This window comes from Lontra canadensis, unplaced genomic scaffold (genome assembly GCF_010015895.1).
Source record: "Lontra canadensis isolate GAN:19392208 unplaced genomic scaffold, GSC_riverotter_1.0 scaffold139, whole genome shotgun sequence".
Lineage (NCBI taxonomy): Eukaryota > Metazoa > Chordata > Mammalia > Carnivora > Mustelidae > Lontra > Lontra canadensis.
Window position 1 is genome coordinate 1 of NW_022631133.1, and position 18,283 is coordinate 18,283.

General features: G+C 50.8%; 1 protein-coding gene across 1 annotated transcript; it reads left to right on the plus strand.

Annotated features, from left to right (window-relative positions):
• The first annotated feature begins 6,685 nt into the window (after window positions 1-6,685).
• Window positions 6,686-17,911, plus strand: LOC116858571 (inactive tyrosine-protein kinase PRAG1-like). The gene is made up of 4 exons (XM_032843409.1): window positions 6,686-6,887; window positions 7,274-7,416; window positions 9,755-10,540; window positions 16,554-17,911. Exons 1-4 carry the CDS (start codon window positions 6,686-6,688, stop codon window positions 17,745-17,747), a joined length of 2,325 nt encoding a protein of 774 aa, XP_032699300.1. The 3' UTR covers window positions 17,748-17,911.
• The last annotated feature ends 372 nt before the right edge of the window (window positions 17,912-18,283 follow it).

An 18,283-nucleotide genomic window follows, 5' to 3' on the forward strand; every position in this document is an offset into this window, starting at 1 on the left:
CTCATGGGAAACTTCTGATAGCTCAGACTTTAAAACAGGAAATCGCTTAGTCTTGATTGGGGTGGGATGTGGCAAAAGAGGGCTTTCTTACTCTGCAGATTTTCCCCTTTTCATGGTTCTGTCTTTATCATGTGCCAGTTATTCAATGAGAATGCACTTCAAAATGGGGATTCCTAGATCAACAAAAAGTGTATGCCTTGTTGCTAGAATTTGGGTCCTTAGAATGAACGATTTTATTCTGCTTATGAACGCTTATGCTTTCTCCTGCTTACGGCTCCTGCTTATGGCTCTATACCTTAGACCATGCTTCCTTTCCCCACCCTCCCTTCGTCATAGCTATTAAACATCAGTCTAGAGACCATCTAGAACCACACTGGTCGTGAAATGTAAAGAAGCCTTCAGTCTGTTTCTCATCGTTAATCAAGGTGGCTTGCTTCCGGTCTATTCCTAAACAGTTATCTTTCAATCCCATGAATTCTTACTTGCTTTTACCTCTTAGAAAGAATATTGAAGTATTTACCCATCACACCTTTCGTGACTGTATCTAGCTCTGAAGCTGAGAGAGTGGATCTGAAGGGAGGTAGAGTTAGTTCAAGCTAAAGTTCCTAGAGACCAGAATGTAGTGTCTTCTTTAATATTAAATCAAAAGATATCATTAGACCATTTGTTTTGTTAGTAAGAATTCACTAGTGAAAAAAGATGCATTTTCCAGACTTTTTGTGTGTGCAGTAAAGATGGACCTGAGTGAGTTGAGGACAAAGTCACTCCAGGGTGTATCATAATAGTTTGTGTAAATTTCTTGGAAGCTTGTCAGGGTTAGTGGTTAAAGTTAGTTTTCTACTATTTGGGTTTTGTGGCAAAAGAAAAAAAAAAGTTTTAAATTTTATTTAAAATGGGGGGTGGGCACCTGGGTGGCGCAGTCGGTTAAGTTTCCAACTCTTGGTTTCAGCTCAGGTCCTGACCTCAGGGTCATGAGAGGGAGCCCCGCGTTGGGCTCTGTGCTCAGCGGGGAGTCTGCTTGAGGTTCTCTCTTTCCCCTTCTGTCTGCCCCTCCACCACTTCTCACATGCATGAGTGCACACTCTCCCTCTTTCTCAAATAAATAAATCTTTCTAAAAAATGTTATGAGAAAAACAAACATAATTGAAATATATTACTTTGTTGAATTTTAAAAACTGGTGTGTCTAAATTTTAGGTTTACAAAGTGTCATCTTTATGTCAGTGTTCACTTCACTTCTTCAGGCTTGTACCTCATGTCACACCCCTCAGAGCACATCTGTTATCCCATCTGTCCACGCGGGCAATTCAGCTGAACAGTGAGTCTACTCCGTGGAAGGAAAAAAATCCATGAAAGCAGTTGTTTGGTTGGTGCTTGGCTTGGAGGGACAGACCGCACGTGTCAGGACAGGTCCATGCACGCCGCCGAGAGGGGACCTGTGGGGAGTAGCCGGGAGGCACAGAGGTCGGCTAAATGATCACCACAAATGGTCATCAGAAGACTCTCATGCTGTAAATGGTTCCTTTTAAATAGGTGAACCTAATGCCCCATGGAGATCATTTTCCTCCGTGATGAGGAGGAACGTTAAAATTCGGTGCCACAGTTTAACGCACATCCCCGACGCCAGGTTCCCACAATCCTGCAGATTAGAAAGTGCTCTGTCGAACCGAAGCTGTTGGCACCAGCAACGGGGAAGAGGTCTGGCCACACGGTGAATTTAGGTGTGGACTCACATGAAGGTCAGTGTTCGTGTTTTTATAGCTAGCAGACCAGAAATATAGCCAGGTTAATGAAATATCCTCATGGTAGTCAGCTTCTTTTCCTCAGTAGTTACGCCAAAGGTTTTTGGGTTTTGTTTAAGATTTTATTTATTTATTTAAGAGAGAGTGCACACAAGCAGGGTGGAGGGGCAGAGGGAAAGGGACAAGCCCGCTCCCCGCTGAGCAGGGAGCCCAACGCAGGGCTCTATCCCAGTTCTCCGGGATCATGACCTGAGCTGAAGGTAGCCATGGAACCCACTGAGCCACCAGACACCCTCCTCCCAAGAGGATTTTTAAAATGTATGCATTAGTTCAGTCATTGACTTGATAGATACTTGTAGAATCCAGACCTCGCGCTGGATATGATTTTAGATGTTGAACGTAGAGCAGTGACAAAAAAAGGCCCAGTTCCTTCTCTCCGATTCCAGTGGGGAGAGATGGACAAGGAGAAAGATAAAGGGCTAAAGTAAAATAGCCAGTGTGTCAGATGACAGTGAACGCTATAAAGAATCAAGCCAGGAAGTGGGCGGGAAGGGGTGGGCGGATCTGTCAAGAGGAGAGACAGTCAGTCCGCACAGATCAGACATCGGTCGGGAGTGACAGCCTGACCTTCACTGAGCGTTTGCTCCTCTACTCGGGCTGTTACCTGAGACTCCGTAAGAAGAAAAGGCGGCCCTGAAAAAGGCCTCTCCAACTCCCTAGCTGAAAATAGTGTGTTCTGACTGTCAAACAGGCTCTCAGAGCGCTTGATCCTAAATTGGCGGGTTTGGTCTAATAGATTGCATTTGGTGTTTTGCTCTAACACGGTGAGGCCCACCTCATCCCCCACCCCTGTGGAGACACACTGAGTCATGGGATCTGTTCTGGGAGATTGATTAGTGAAGGGGAAAGAAGCTATCCCAAAGGAAGAGATAGTCATTTTTAAGAATGTCTGTGGCCTGAGCCCTTACAATATCGCCAAAGTGAAGCATTACCTTAGCTTAAACTATTCCCTTTAAACTGAATTTTAAAATGTATTTTATCACTTCAGTAAAGTCAGTACGTGTCTCTGAATAACAATTCACTTGATGGGGAAAGATATGACAGGAAAAGTCAGAGTCATCAGATACCCTCTAAATGAGCTCCCACCTTTGAAATTTTGAGGATATTTTTCTATATCTTATCAGAAATTCTTACCCATATTTATTTTTTTTAATTTTTAAAAAGATTTTATTTATTCACAGAGAGAGAGCACAAGCAGGGGGAGAGGCAGGCAGAGGCAGAGGGAGAAGCAGGCTGCCTCCCGAGCATAGAGCTGGATATGGGGCTGCATCCCAGGACCCTGGGATCATGAGCTGAGCCGAAGGCAGACACTTAACTGACTGAGCCATGCAGTCTCCCCTTTTATCCGTATTTAAAATGTCATAAACCTCAATGGGACACATTCTTACACTTAATACATCTTGAAGTCTTTCAAATCAGAACCTCTGATTTGAATCTCATTCGAATCAGAATCTCATTTTTGTTAATGCTGCGTATTTTGTCATTGTGCAAAGTGGTTAAACCCCTCTCTTAAACAATGCATGGTTAGGTGATCTTCATTACCAGTCTCCGGTAAGATCCTGTGACACACCTTAAGATAATTTGGTGAGCATATCTGTAAGATAAATTCTTAGAAGTGGAATCGATATGTCAAAACAGACGCATTTTAAATAGACATTCCCAAGTTTTCCTATAAAATGTCAATTTACACTTCCATCAACAGCATGGGAAAGTGCTTCAAACTAATTGTTAGTTTTACTGTTAGTTTGGAAGAAGACCCCTAAATGATACTGTGTTCTCACAGGCGATGGGGAGCACAGGAGTCCAGGGCCGCACTGGGGCGGTGGGCATGGGATGTTTGCCATGAGCCTGTTTCCAAACTGAGACCTCCTCTTTTGCATGTAAATTGCATTCACGTCTTGATTATTGTTTCTTGGGATGATTAAGTGTTCTGGAGAGACTCCTCACAAATGCCACATCTCCCTGCCAGTTGTAAAATGTTAATAACATGCTTCCATTTTCAGACCACGTTTACCTTCTTGAGAAAGCAAGCATTCTTTTTGAAGGGATACTTGACTGCTTTTTTTTTTAACATTTAGAGTTGAGCCTTTCTGATTATGTGACTGAAGAGTTTGCATAATTTTTCCCTGGAGGAAAAGCTACATGTGAGGCTAGAACATTCCCTCTGCCACCCACTTCATGTATCAAGGGCTGGGAAGAGAGGGTTTAGTAGAAACCATCAAGAGCGCCATTTCTGTGTGCCATGGGCAAGGGGCCCGCATAGATGGCTTTCTCTGAATGAGGCCACAGGCCGTAGGAGAGGTTTGATCCATCTGCTTTTTGCCCTGTGCCTTGCATTTAGTAGGTGCTCAGGAAACATTGAACGAATGGGTAAATCTCTACAGCCATTTCCAGCTGAACAGTCCATATCCTCATTTAAAAAAAAAAAAAAATGATCCATGGAACACTCCCAGGTTTTTCAAATAAAAGAAAATTCCATTTGCTTTACCTTACCTGCAATTGGAGAATAGCCAGACCCAAAAGCTAAGAATTTGGAGCTTGGGTGCTCCTGGCCCTGACTCTGCCCTCGGCCGCCACATTTGTCCTGGGCAGCTGCTGTCAGAAGGCAGAGCTATGCACCGAGGGAGACAGACGGGCTCATTCACACAGCTCAAAACTGGACTGACCACTTCCTCCTTAAGCCTGCCTCTCATTTTGGCTGAAGAAAACAATGAAGGTACCTATTAAAACCCAGCAAGAAGAGAGGACTCTATAATAAAAGAAAACATCCCAGTACTACGTTTGAACTTCTGGCCTGCCTTTCTGCCTTGGCTTTAAGCTGTTTATCCCAACCACTAAAATCCTGATTTCTTCTCTGCTTTCTAAATACAATGGCAGCAAACTCGTATTCCTTCCCCTTGGTCTTTTTAGGATCCCACCCGGTGTCCCATATGTGATATGTAGCTTTTCCACCAGAAACACTTTTTTCTTCCCTGAAATGCACACCTTATAGAGATACAGTCATGTTCTACTCTATAGTTGGCTACTGGCTTTATACTCAGAGTTAGAAATGGGAAGAAGAACTTTTGGAGCTCTCTGGCCCAATTAGTATGAAAAGTCATTTCAAAACCTACCGGTGATGTAACTATGATGAAGGCAAACTTCCCAGAAAAGTATTTTCCATTTTCACCTTTTTTTACACTCTTCACCGTAAGCCAGAATTTGGAAACAGGGTGATCTAGCACCAGCATAAAACCAGGATATATTTGAATTCTTCTCATTGCTGTTGAAGCTGAGTCCTGAGAATATGGGCTTTGGCCAAAGTTTTTTCAGGAGTTTAGGGTTGAGTTTTTTTTTTTTTTTTTTTTAGTCACATTTTCCTGAACCAGTGTTTTGCCTGTGATTTCTGTAGCTATTTTAGGTGTCAAGGCATATCTATCCCCTTTTTTCTGGCTCTCCTGAATGCAGAGTGTGGCAGCTGTTGCAAATACAGTGGGTGGACCCTGGCAAAACATAGGGGTTATAACACCAACCCCCGCACAGTCAAAAATCCACATATAACTTCTGCCTCCCCAGAAATGTTAACTAGTAATAAGCCTACTGTTGACCAGAAGCCTGATAACGTGAAGAGTCAACTCACACGTATGTTGTATGCCGTAGGTATTATATACTGTATTCTTACAGTACAGGAAGCTGGAGAAAGGAAAGTCATCAGGAAAAGAAAATACATGTACAGTACAGTACTGTATTTATTAAAAAAAAGAAAACACATAAGTGGACCCATTCATTCTGACCCCATGTTGCTCAAGGGTCTGCTGCAATAAGAATGTAGCTGCTCTGTTGCCTACAGCCACGTTCATGAGGAGGGTGAGAGACTGAAGAAACTGGTGGAATCAGAGTGGGTCTTTAGGGGTGCCCTCTGGCCCGGTAGCAAATGGGTACTGCTTGTTTCATGGTGGAGGAGTTGCAGTTTCGTCGAGAAGGGCCGCACGTTGACGTCTCTTTCATAGTAGCCCCAGGATACCACCAGCTGAGCTGTTATGTGGACCTGGGTGCCCGGGGCTCTCAGAGTGAAGGATGGGCTTCTCACTAGTTGTGGTTCCAAATCTAGAGGAAAACTTCAAGAAACCGGAAGGAAGGGAAGGGAAGGAAGAAGAAAGGAAGGAAGGAAGAAAGAAAGAGGGAGGGGGAGGGAAAGAAAAGAAAGAAGAAAGAGAAAGAAAAGAAGAAAAACGAAAAGACCTTAAGAAGGATGCCTCTTGTTGGAAGGTGGTTGTGCCTGTTACAGAATTAGGCAATTTTTTTTTTAACCTCAAAATCACCATATGTGTACAAAATCCCCAATTATATGGGTGAGGTGCACATTTCGGGTAATCCTCACTTCCCTGGATGAGGTTTGGGTGACGGCAGCCCTGCCCTGCTGGGGACGTGTGTGGTTGGGGGTCACTCAGAGGCAGTGCCATCCGCTAGTACACGCTTTGTTGGGTGACAGACACATAGCCTCTAAGAACCAAAGAAAAATGCACTGTTCTCCACCTAATACCCAGTCCTCCTTCCAGATTTACCTATAGATCTGATCCAAGCCACACAGGAGAGCAAGGGAACACCCAGGGGGTAAGGGAGAAAATCACTTCCTTCCCACTGCCTGAACACACAAGTTATTTCTGGTGTGGGAGCAGAACCTCTCGATTCTCTTTGGTAATCTAGGGAATAAGAAGTGTTACAGATTTTATTTTATTTTGTTTTATTACTATTCCTGCTATCCCTACAGATTGAAAAGTTGACCCCAGGGGCAGCTGAGGGAGCTAGAGATAGAGAAACCACGGAAGGGAGAGAGCCCTCTGTCTAGCGGTATTTTATTTCCAGGGCAGCTTTGAGACAAAACGCTTGTTGGGAGGGGTTGAAAATGGAGCAAGTGGCCAAAATTATAGACTATTCCCTGCTGGAAGGGACCTCCACCGTGATGCCATTCGGTCAGTTTTTAAATGAGGGAACTCAGTCGGGTCAGGGCAACGGCGAGTCTGGGGCTGGTCCTGCTGTCCGCCCTCAGAGCGCAGTCGAGGCAGAAAAGGTGGTGATGTGGGTGTCACGGAGAGCTGTACAGGGAGGCAAGGATGGGGAAATAGCACAGGGCTTAAAGAGGCAGTGAGCCCAGAAGTTGATTTGTCAGACACATCCCGGCCAGCAGGACTGGGGACCAGAAGGAGTCCTCTCCATAGGCAGGCTGTCCCTGTCCCTGGAGACACTGAATCAAGCATTGACCAGAGACTCTGATCAGATGCTCCCTGCCTCCCCACATCCCCCTACCCCTGCGTCTGTTGATAACAAATGGGAGAATCTGACACTGAGACCCATTCTGCTGTGAAAGGGCAGAAGATGGGCTTGCTTTCCTCCTGGCTGCCCTCCTGCTCATCACCTGGGAACCTGATGGCTAAGGCCATATGTGTCCTTTGAGAGCCACATATGTAAGAGGTCTTGCTCTTCCATTCTTCAGCCCAGGAGCTAGCGAGGGATCCTCCCCCGGCTCTCTCGGCCTCTGCTAGACGGAGGAAGTGCGTGGACCGCCCTGGCCTTCTGCTGCCCCCACTGCTGCCTGCAGCCTTGAGAGGAGAAATGTCCCTTCCTGGAGAGTGTGGGGTAGGGGACACACAGAACCCAGGGATTCAGAACCTGCTGAGATCAACTGCGCTCAGGGTCTCCAGTCCTCGGGTTGCCCGGCTCTCGCTTGCCCCGCTTCTGGCTGTGGGGGGCGGTACATGGGTGTGTGGACTTGACTGGCCTGACCGTGTGTCACTGCTGCTTGCTTTATCACCAACCTGGCCTCCCGCAAGGGTATAAGTCAGTCACGCAGCCTTGCTGGCCGGGGGCCCCACCTGTCATTAGCAACGCAGGGTGAGATGGGAAGGAAAACTGACTGTGATCTTGACTGAGCCACTGCGCTGCACGAGTGCTTGCCTTGCGCGGGCGCGGGAGCGTAAGAAGCGCTGTGCTTTCCGTGGGGTCTGGGAGGAGAGACGGCAGAGCCAGGGAAGGTGCTGGTGTGGAGCCTGATGGCCTTGCTGTGCTGTGTGGGCTTCTCTCCCCATGAGCCTGTTGGTTCCTAGCTCCTGTGTTCATCAAGCTGCCTGCATCTACCTTACCCTGAGGTGAGCTTTGCATCTGGGGTTGTCCCAGACAGGAGGCCCCCCACTGCTGGCTCCCTGACTGTGCTGTCATTGGCGAAGCCAGGGCATCAGTGTCAGTGCCTGCGCTGCCCAGGGGCAGGGGAGCCCTAAGGATGTGCGTGTGCCCCTTGCTCCCGAGAGGGACCCTCTTCCCTATGGAGTGTCCTGATAAGGAGACCCCGTGTTGATCGAAAGGGCCTGGTGCCTGTGCGTGTCCCTCGGGGCCCCTTCTGTCCCCACTTTGGTTGGAGAAAGCAGAGGGGGACTCAGCATGGGCAGAGAAAGTTGTTGACACTGCGGGAGCAGCCGTGGAAAGATTGTGCGTGTCGACACAGAGCTCCTAGTTTGCTTCCTTGGGGGCCTTTCCCTGCACACCCAGGGCCCATGTGTTTGTCGCAGCTCTTGCGAACCGGTCATGCTGCTGAGGTGGGGAGAGGTGCAGAGGGACACCCCGTGCCCTGCCCTGAAGATGACATGGCTTGGGGAACTCCAGCAGGGGCGCATGTCCCCATGCTGTGTCCTTGAATGTAAGACCCATATTGCTCCCACATTTTAACCTTCGGGATCCTGGGAGGCATTTTACAACCTGTGAATACAGTGAGTGCTTCTGTTACTGCCCTCAAAGCTGCTATCAGAAGAGTGGGGACATCCTCCAGTCGGTTCTGAGAGTGAAGGAAATGAGGACTATTTCAGTTTGCCCCTTTCCGTGCCCAGTGGCGATGCCTTTTTTCCTGCATATTTTTTTTTTTAAAGATTTTATTTATTCATTTGACAGAGAGAGAGAACACAAGCAGGCAGGGAGGCAGGCAGAGAGAGGGGAGGAAGCAGGCCCTCCGCGGAGCAGAGAGCCCGATGCGGGGCTCGATCCCAGGACCCTGGGATCATGACCTGAGCCGAAGGCAGAGGCTTTAACCCACTGAGCCACCCAGGCGCCCCTTTTCCTGCATATTTTTACCTGAACTCTTGTTTCATTGGGAAAACTCCATTGTCTACGCTGATATGAAGAGTGAAGTCCAGTTTTCGTCCTGTCTAGACTGGCCCTCTAGCTCCCCGTCTGTGATGCTTCTGAACATTCCCATGCTCTGGGGGTGGGCTGAGGCCGTGATGGAGTCCCCCACCCTGCCCCCCATCATCCTGTGTGCCCCACTCTGGGAACTGGGGGTCTAGGAAAGACTCACTTTCCCTTGAGATCTGTTTCATCATTTATAAAGTCATGTACCTCCACCTTCTAAGATATTTCTGGGTCCACCCTGCCCCCCAGGGCACCCGGGTGTTTGTCAAAACTCGTAGAAGTACACACCAAAAAGGGAGAATTTTGCTGTAGGTAAATTTACCCTCTATTAACCCGACTTTTTAAAAAAATCCATTCAAAGCAAGCATTAAGGTTTGCTGTTGTCATTATTGCTTGCAAAATGTTGGAAACAACCTAAGTGTCCATTATGAGGGGATCGGTTAGCTAAATTATGATACTTACATAGGATGATATATTATGGGTCACTGTTAAAAAGAATTAGGGTAGATCTGTACATCTGGTGTGAAATACCTTCTTGAGTAAATGTGTGCTATGCATTTGTTTGGGTCATTTGGCAGATCTCCGGAAGGATCCCTGGAAATTGCCAGCAGTGGTTTCCTCTGATGAGGGAGCCTGGGTGCTAAGGGACGGGTGAGGAGGAAGACTTCACTGGCACTGTATACCTTTCTTGCCTTGTGAATTTTGTTCATTGTGCATCTGTTGTCTCTAAGAAATAGATACAAATGAAATAAATTGCTTTGACTGCAGGGCCCCCTAACTGAGTGTCATTGGCCTCTAGCCTGATTGTTGCCGTTTCTCTGTTTCAGGCCCTTCGTCTGAGCCAGCGCACTCACCCACCAGCAGTGGGAAGAAGCTCTTTGCTCCTGTTCCCTTCCCTTCAGGCTCCACGGAGGATGTGTCCCCCAGCGGCCCCCTCCAGCCTCCGCCTCTCCCCCAGAAGAAGTTAGTGAGCCGGGCCGCCTCTTCCCCTGATGGCTTCTTCTGGACCCAAGGGTCCCCCAAGCCAAGAATGGCAAGTCCCAAGCTGAACCTCAGCCACTCAGAAACCAATGTCTGTGCCCACGAAGATCCCCACTTCAGCTACTCCTCAAGCCCTGGGATCCGCCATCATCCAATCTTCTCCTCTTCTGAGCCCCTGGAGAAAACATTCAGAAGCAACGGCCACTGGGTGCCAGCGCCAGGGCTGGCGGGTAGCAAGAGCCGCTGCGGGAGCCCCAGCCTCCGGTGCAGAGGGGTCCCCTCGGCCTCCTCCTCCCAGCTGAGCGTGTCCAGCCAGGCGTCTACCAGCAGCGCGCAGCTCCACTTCCACAGCCTGCTGAGCAGCATCAGCAGCAAGGAGGGCACCTATGCCAAGCTCGGGGGGCTCTACGCCCAGTCCCTGGTCCGCCTTGCAGCCAAGTGCGAGGACCTCTTCATGGGCGGCCAGAAAAAGGAGCTGCACTTCAACGAGAATAACTGGTCGCTCTTCAAACTGACCTGTAACAAGCCCTGTTGTGACTCGGGGGATGCCATCTACTACTGTGCCACCTGCTCTGAGGACCCTGGCAGCACCTATGCTGTGAAAGTAGGTACCAACCCACCCCCGTTCTTCCATTCTGCACTGCAGGCATCTGGCCCCGGCTGCGACAGGGCTGCGACAGGGCTGCAGCTCGGGCAAGTCCTCTCACAGTCCAGGCCGCCGACGCAGGCTCACAGCCAGAGTTCTTGCTAGCACTGAGCGCTCGCTGATTTCTCGCTCAGCTCGGCCCGGGGCCCTGTGTGGGAAGATTTGTAGTGTGAACGTGACATTCCTCCTCTGCGCTTGGGAGGGAGCCCATGTGGTCTAGTTGGATTCGGGAGGCAAGTTGTCTTTTTAAGGCGGCAGAGAGTTCATTGCACTCACTTAATCATCAGATTTTTACGGAGTGCCAGTCGTGTGCCACGTGTTTTGTAAAGGTCTGAGTAGACAGAGGTGAACATAAGGTTCCTCTGGACCTTGTAATTCAGGAAGGGAGACGGCCACGAAAGATACTGTTCTGCATGTGTTGGAGCTGGAGAGAGCAGGCCTGAGCACCATCTTGAGCAATAAGAGTAATTGTATCGATTAAGCATTCGCTCAGCAACAAGCCTCTCGGGTGTATTCACTCCATGACCGCACAGTGTCCCAATGCAAATAGGCTTTACAGATGAGGGATGGGAGGCACGAAATGATTAAGTAATCTGCCCACAGCTAGCCAGCTGCTGAGATGGCTGCGAATGGTACTTTGTTTTGCCTGCAACACCTCTGCTACCATCCTGTCAGTTAAGAAAAAGGAAGTTCTGAGAAGTTAAGAGACTAGCCCAAGGTAACGCAGCTCTTGAATCTTTGCCACCGGATCAGGGCTGTTGGGAAGGAGAAAGAGAGCGCAAGCAGGGGGAGCAGCAAGGAAAGGGAGAGGGAGAAGCAGGCTCCCTGCTGAGCAGAAAGCCCGATGCGGGACTCGATCCCAGGACCCTGGGTTCAACCCGAACCGAAGGCAGACGCTTCACTGACTGAGCCACCCAGGTGGACCATGGTTTTTATATTTCTTTCTTTCTTTAAAAAAAAAAAAAAAAAAAAAGATTTTATTTATTTATTTAGCAGAGATCACAAGCAGACAGAGAGGCAGGCAGAGAGAGAGAAGGGGAAGCAGGCTCGCTGCTGAGCAGGACCCCCCCCCCCACCCTCCCCGATGCGGGGCTCAATCCCAGGACCCTGAGATCATGACCTGAGCTGAAGGCAGAGGCTTAACCCACTGAGTCACCCAGGAGCCCCCGTTTTTATATTTCTGAGAGCTTGTCGCGTGCGCTGGGATATCTAGGCCCTCCTATAGTAATGCAGTTAGCCCCGTTCTCTGAAGGACAATGCATAACACCCAGCTTTCCCAGAGGAGGTGAAAAACAAGCCTTCCTCCTTATTTCATTAGAAATGTAAGCCATAAGAAGACAGGAGATAGCCCCCGCCCTCTAAGGAAGGCAGTCCCCGGGGGTCTGATCTGACTTTGCCAGAGTCTCGGCAGCTCAAGGACTACCTCGGTCATGTACCAGAAGGAAATCCGGAGAACAGCTTCAAATATTCAGAGTCTAGGGAACAACGGCATCAATTTGCAAGCATGCCGGGCTGGGTAATTGTGGGGTGGGGGCTTTTGGAACGTCCTTTCCCACGTGCAGCTGTTCCACTTCATTAACGCCGCAGTCTAGACGGAACTCAGTCATCTGGACGCCGTGGGCCGGAGCGTGCCCCCTCCCGTGCCGCTGCCTCCCCGTCCGCAGCTCACTTCGTCTGCGGCTGGGAAGCAGGAGCCTGGTGCCGAGTCCCCATGAGCAAAAGCAGGCTCGCACCTGCTCCCACGAGACGCCGGGCCCCCTGTTTATGGGCTCCGCGCCCTGCAGCAGCCAGGAGATTAAAGCCAGCTCTCCGAGCCCTGCTCCGGGAATATGCGGTAGGGGAAAAAGAAAAAAAAAAATCATCAGCTGTGTGCGAGTTTCTGGAGCTGCTTTATTCCTCAGTCAGCTCCAACTCCGGTTCGGTAATTAGGGACCTGTGTTAAGCCAGCTGGGCCTTCTTTATTTAACAAACGGGACTTCGCCCAGATTTTTAACCGCGAATGAGGCTGTGGCTCTGAAGTTAAAAGTGAGACTTGGCTCAGCAGAACATTTGAAATTGGAGCTGAACCAAAGGTTTGTGTGGTCTTGCACCAAAACCCAAGCATAAACTCCCTGAAGATGAGGTGGAGGGGGCGGAGGGTGGAGAGAAAGCCTCTCTGGCCCCGCGCCCCTTCCTCTACCCACCCCCACCATGCAGTGCTGTGAAAACCATCTCAGGGGGCGCCCACCCAGGTCCCCCCCACCTTTGCACTGTGCTGAGTCGCCGATGCGCGCAGCGAGGAAGCCAATGGTCCTAGCAGAGGACTAGCTCGCTGATTTTGAAACGCATCCAGCTCCGTTGCCATTTACTCTGCTCCTTCATTTACATGTCTGTGCAAGCTGTCCGCGTGTTTGCTGGGCCCCTGCCTTTGATAGCCTTGAGAAAAGGGCTCCTTGGAAACAGTTCCCAGGCCCTAGCCAGCTGCACCCTCCAGGTTTGTACAGTAACCCCCCAGCCAGCTCTGGGTTGCCTCACCACGTGGCTCCAGCCAGACCTGCAGAGCAATCACCATGGCAACCCTTTCCAGTGAGTGCTGACCGAGGGCCAGGCACTGTGCTGGGAGCCACACCTGCCTTGTGTCATGGACCGCTCACGGTGGCCCCGGGGAGAAGGGACCTATCACGGCCCTGATTGCAGAGGAGAAACTGGACTGAGACACACCAGGTCGGTCCTCATTACTTGTGGATTCTGTATTTTTGAATCCACCCTCTATAATTTATTTGTAACCCCAAACCCTTTTCTGTGGTTGCTGCACGCGCAGAGTAGGGGGAGATTTGAGTGACCCAATGGAAGAATTCCCGGCCCGGGTATGACAAGGCAAGGCCCTGGCTTCCTGTCTCAGTGCTCACCTGTTAACTAGGGGTCCTTGCTGTGGTCTCTCGATAGCCTCGTTCCTCCCACGTCTGTGTTTTAGGTTGATGATTTCACTGTTGAAAATGACCAAGCTAGGCGCTGCAGTCCTGTCTGGGGTTCCCGGGTGCCAGAGGGCTGTGGTGTGGGCCCTGGGAAAGTGTTAGATAAGCTTCGTTTGAGACTGAGTTAGATGCTGTTTGCCGTGAGTTCTTGGTTAGCAAATCTGCACTACCAGCTGCTAAAGAGAAAGACCCACAAAATGAGGTTCCGTACTGGCGAGTTGGCAAAAATCCTGTGACCAGACGCTTGTCAGAACTTTGCCTTCCGTTTCGCTTCAGAGCACTGGGTCGGTGTTGGCTCGTATGGTGTTTGTGGCTACTTGAATCACTGCCAGTGTTTGCAGAGCTCGGAGGTGAGCCCAGGTTTTTCTCACTCCCACCGCCGGAACACATCTCACTTGTACAGTCTTGAGCAAATCATGTAACCCCTCGGAACCTCTGTTTCCTCTTCCGAAGCAGCATCTGCCTCCTCTTTCCTCTTCAGGTTGTCTAAGATGTAAGGAGACACTGTGTGAGAAATGCTTGGCGGGCACAGGGCCTCACACATGCGAGCATGAGGCTGCTGTCTGGTGGCCGAGAAGCTCTCACAGGAGAGTGACCTCGACAGGTCCGTGCACTGTAGTTGGGATCAAGATGTGAGACCACTTTTTGAGAACTGTAAATTCCCTTTCGTTTTTTTTTTTTTTTTTTTTGAAGAGTTTTAAAAATTTAAAAATTTGAGAGGAAGAGAGAGAGAAAACAAGCAGTGGGGCGGGGTAGAGGGAGAGGGACAAGGGGCTCGATCCTGGGACCCCGGCATCATGACCTGAGCCGACGGCAGATGTTCCACAACTAAGCCACCCAGGTACACCCCTCCCTTCCCTTAAAAATGTTTCAGAAGACTTCCATTTAAAAAACCAAATACAGTGGGGTGGGCTAAAATGAAGAGTCTGCAACAGGGCCCCTCAGATATGTGTTCCAGAATCATTTCTGTTCGTGTAACAGGGAGCAGTGTCTGGGAGAAAAACATGCTGCCATTTGATTTCCGTTTTACTTCTGTGAGAGAGAGAGGACTACATGAGGGTGTCCCCTCCCTTCTTCCCCTCTCCCCATTACCGTTTTTAAAAGTTTCCTCAGAGGCTGGACTCTGTTACGCTGAGAAGGTGTGTACAGCCCCAGTCCAAGTAAGTCTCTGGGAGAAGATGCTTGCAGCAGGACTCCTGAAGATGTCCCTCCTCCTTTAGCAGGTGGCTCTTCACAGACACTCCTGTGATCCCTCGTGTGCGGCAACGCAGCAGCCCAAGGGGTTATCCTGGGTCGTCTGCAGGACGATAAGTTACAGGTAGAGGCGAGGGGCCTCTCTCTGGGAGCCTGCACACCGATCGTCACCTTGCCATAAAGCGTGGCTGAGCTGCAGCGTATCCTTTGGAGAGAGGGGACCGCAGACCATCTTCTGCCCCTTTCGTGTCATTACAGGGACATTGAGGCCTGCTGGAGGGCCGTGATGTCTGGCTCGAGACCCTCCGGTTGTGGCAGCCAGAGGAGAATGAGCGTTGCTCGAGATGCTCGGGTGGCTGGCGCTGTCATTAGTATTGGACAATGTTTGAGAGGCAGGGGAGAGACGCTCATGGGGTTCCCCAGAGGAGCTCGAGATCACCTGCTTGTTTATTCCTACCTTCAGTTTCGAGGGTGCCTTGGACATTTTGGCATCCCTAGCCCTGGAGAGCTTTCTGTTTTCTTTGGGCTCTGGGACTCAGCCTCAGAGGCTATAGCGCGCGGCTTCCGTATAGCAGGGCCAATAAAATCGGCTGGCCCCGGCAGGCTGTGGCAGCTCGTAGGCCTGGCATATTTACCTGGCTAGAGAAACCGGGGCAGCCCAAGGGACCTGGGCCACATCCTCAAGGGGCCTGCTTCTGTCTCTGAGATTCCCTAACAAGGGAGCACCGCCGTGGTCAGACATACTCGCTGTCAGGTAGCTGCCATCGGGTGCGAGGGATGGGGAGTCAGGCTGACAGCCTCGCATGGTCCTGTCTGGCTTCCTGAGAACTTGTCTAGGCCACACCGTGAGCAGACAGATGTCTTCCTACTGAGGAACCCCTCTCCTGCTGGGTTGTATATGAATTTCATGTTTAACTTTTTTTTCAAAAGATTTATTTAGTTTAGAGAGAGGATGAGCAAGCAGGGGAAGAGGTGGGTGCGGGGGAGGGTGGGCAGAGGGGAGAGGAAGCATTGCAAGCAGACTCCCTGCTGAGCACAGAGCCCATCTTGGGGCTCGATCCCAGGACACTGAGATCACATCCTGAGCTGAAATTAAGAGTCACCCACTTAACGGATTGAGCCACCCAGGCGCCCCTATGTTTAACTTCTAAAGAGATTGCCAAACTGTGTTCCAAAGTGATAGCACCATTTTCCACTCCACCATCAGTGCATGAGGGCTCCCATTTCTCTATGTCCTTACAGACACTTGTTACTGTCTGTCATTCTTATTATAGACGTTCTAGCGGGCGTCAACTAGAAGCTCACTGTGGTTTTGATTTGCATCTCCCTAATGAATACTGATACTGAGCATCTTCTGAATGCCTGTGGCCATTTGTATATGTCTTTGGTAAAATGCCTATTAATATCTTTTGCTCCCTTTTGATTGGGTAGTTTATCAACTAATTGAGTTGTCAGAGTTTTTTGTTCAGTTTTACCAAGGAAATCATTTATCAGCTGTATATTTTGTAAGTGCTTTCTCCAGCCTGTGACTTATTCTTTTCTTTTCCTTAATGGTATCTCTAGAAGCACAAAAGAAGAATTTTGATCATTATCTACTTTCTTTCTTTTGTGGACCATGCTTTTGGGGTGGTATCTGACAACTCTTTGCCCAGCCCAGAGTCTCAAAGATCCCTGTGTTTTCTTTGAAAATGCGCATTTTGAGCTCATACGCCTAAGTCATCGTGGTTCGTTGCATGTACAGAATAAGGGTTTCAGTCCCAACACCATTTGTTGAACAGGATGATGGAGTCCCCTCCTGACCTGACTTTGCCTTTTCCCTGCAGATCTGCAAAACCCCTGAGCCCAAGACAGCCTCCTACTGCAGCCCTTCTGTGCCCGTGCATTTCAACATCCAGCAGGACTGTGGCCACTTTGTTGCCTCGGTGCCCTCCAGCATGCTCACCAGTCCGGATGCACTCAAGGACCCTCTGCCTGCACCGCCCTCACACCCCCCTGCCCAGGAGCAGGACTGCGTGGTGGTCATCACCCCAGAGGTGCCCCACCAGACCGCCTCTGACTTTGTGCGGGACTCGGCCACCCGCCATCAGTCGGAACCCGAGGCTTACGAGCGGCGCGTGTGCTTCCTGCTTCTGCAGCTCTGCAACGGGCTGGAGCATCTGAAGGAGCACGGCATCATCCACCGGGACCTGTGCCTGGAGAACCTGCTGCTGGTGCATTGCTCCCCGCAGGCATCCCCTGGCCCCGCCACGGCCACCCCCACGCCCCCTGTCTCCGCGGCCACCTCCAGTGCCCCCGGCCCCGCCGCAACCCCTTCCCCTGCTGCCTCTCCCTCCCCTTGCCCGGCTGCCTCTCCCCCCATCGGTGGCACTCCCAGCCTCTCGGAGGCCCCCGCCTGCCAGGACGGGCCCCGTGAGAAGTGCCTGCCCCGGCTCATCATCAGCAACTTCCTGAAGGCCAAGCAGAAGCCAGGTGGCAGCGCCAACCTGCAGCAGAAAAAGAGCCAGGCCCGGCTGGCGCCCGAGATCGTGTCTGCCTCCCAGTACCGCAAGTTCGACGAGTTCCAGACCGGCATCCTCATTTACGAGCTGCTGCACCAGCCCAACCCCTTCGAGGTGCGCGCGCAGCTGCGGGAGCAGGACTACCGGCAGGAAGACCTGCCCCCGCTGCCCGCCCTGTCCCTCTACTCGCCAGGCCTGCAGCAGCTTGCGCACCTGCTGCTGGAGGCCGACCCCATCAAGCGCATCCGCATCGGCGAGGCCAAGCGGGTGCTGCAGTGCCTGCTGTGGGGGCCGCGGCGGGAGCTGGTGGAGCCGCCGGGCGCGTCGGAGGAGCTGCTGTGCGCCACGCTGCACAACTGGATCGACATGAAGCGCGCGCTGATGATGATGAAGTTTGCCGAGAGGGCGGTGGACCGCAGGCGCGGCGTGGAGCTGGAGGACTGGCTGTGCTGCCAGTATCTGGCGTCTGCCGAGCCGGGGGCTCTCCTACAGTCGCTAAAGCTCCTGCAGCTTCTGTGAGCGCAGCCCCGGCCCCGCCCTTGGGCTGCCCGCTTCCCTGACCCCAGACCCCTCACCCCCCAACGCCCCACCTTGCCTTGGACACACCTGCCTGCCCCCGGGAAATGGTACCGACGACTGTCAGACTTGGATGTAATATATATATAAAATATCTAAATCCGAAAGACGGCGGCTGTCATTCATTGCCCACTCTGGCCTCTCCGTTTCCCCCCAGTTTCTTCCTACAATTATGTCCACTTCTGGCTCAGCACCAGGGCCTGGGGACGGTTCTGCCAACAGAGCAGAGCCTGTACTCTGGGTTGGCTGCCTCATCATAGGATCGCTTCACTCTCTGATCAAATGGCTATTTAAAAAAAATAACAAAAAACATTTTTTAAAAAATGGGGAATGGAGTCATTAGCAAAGCTCTTTTATTGCCAAGTGCACCGGTGCGTTAACATCTTGGTGGGTTACATCGCATCTAAGCCTCTGAGCAGTGGCTTCAAGACCACTTGAGGTGTCCATATCTCACACTTCTACTGAGATACAGAGGCAGG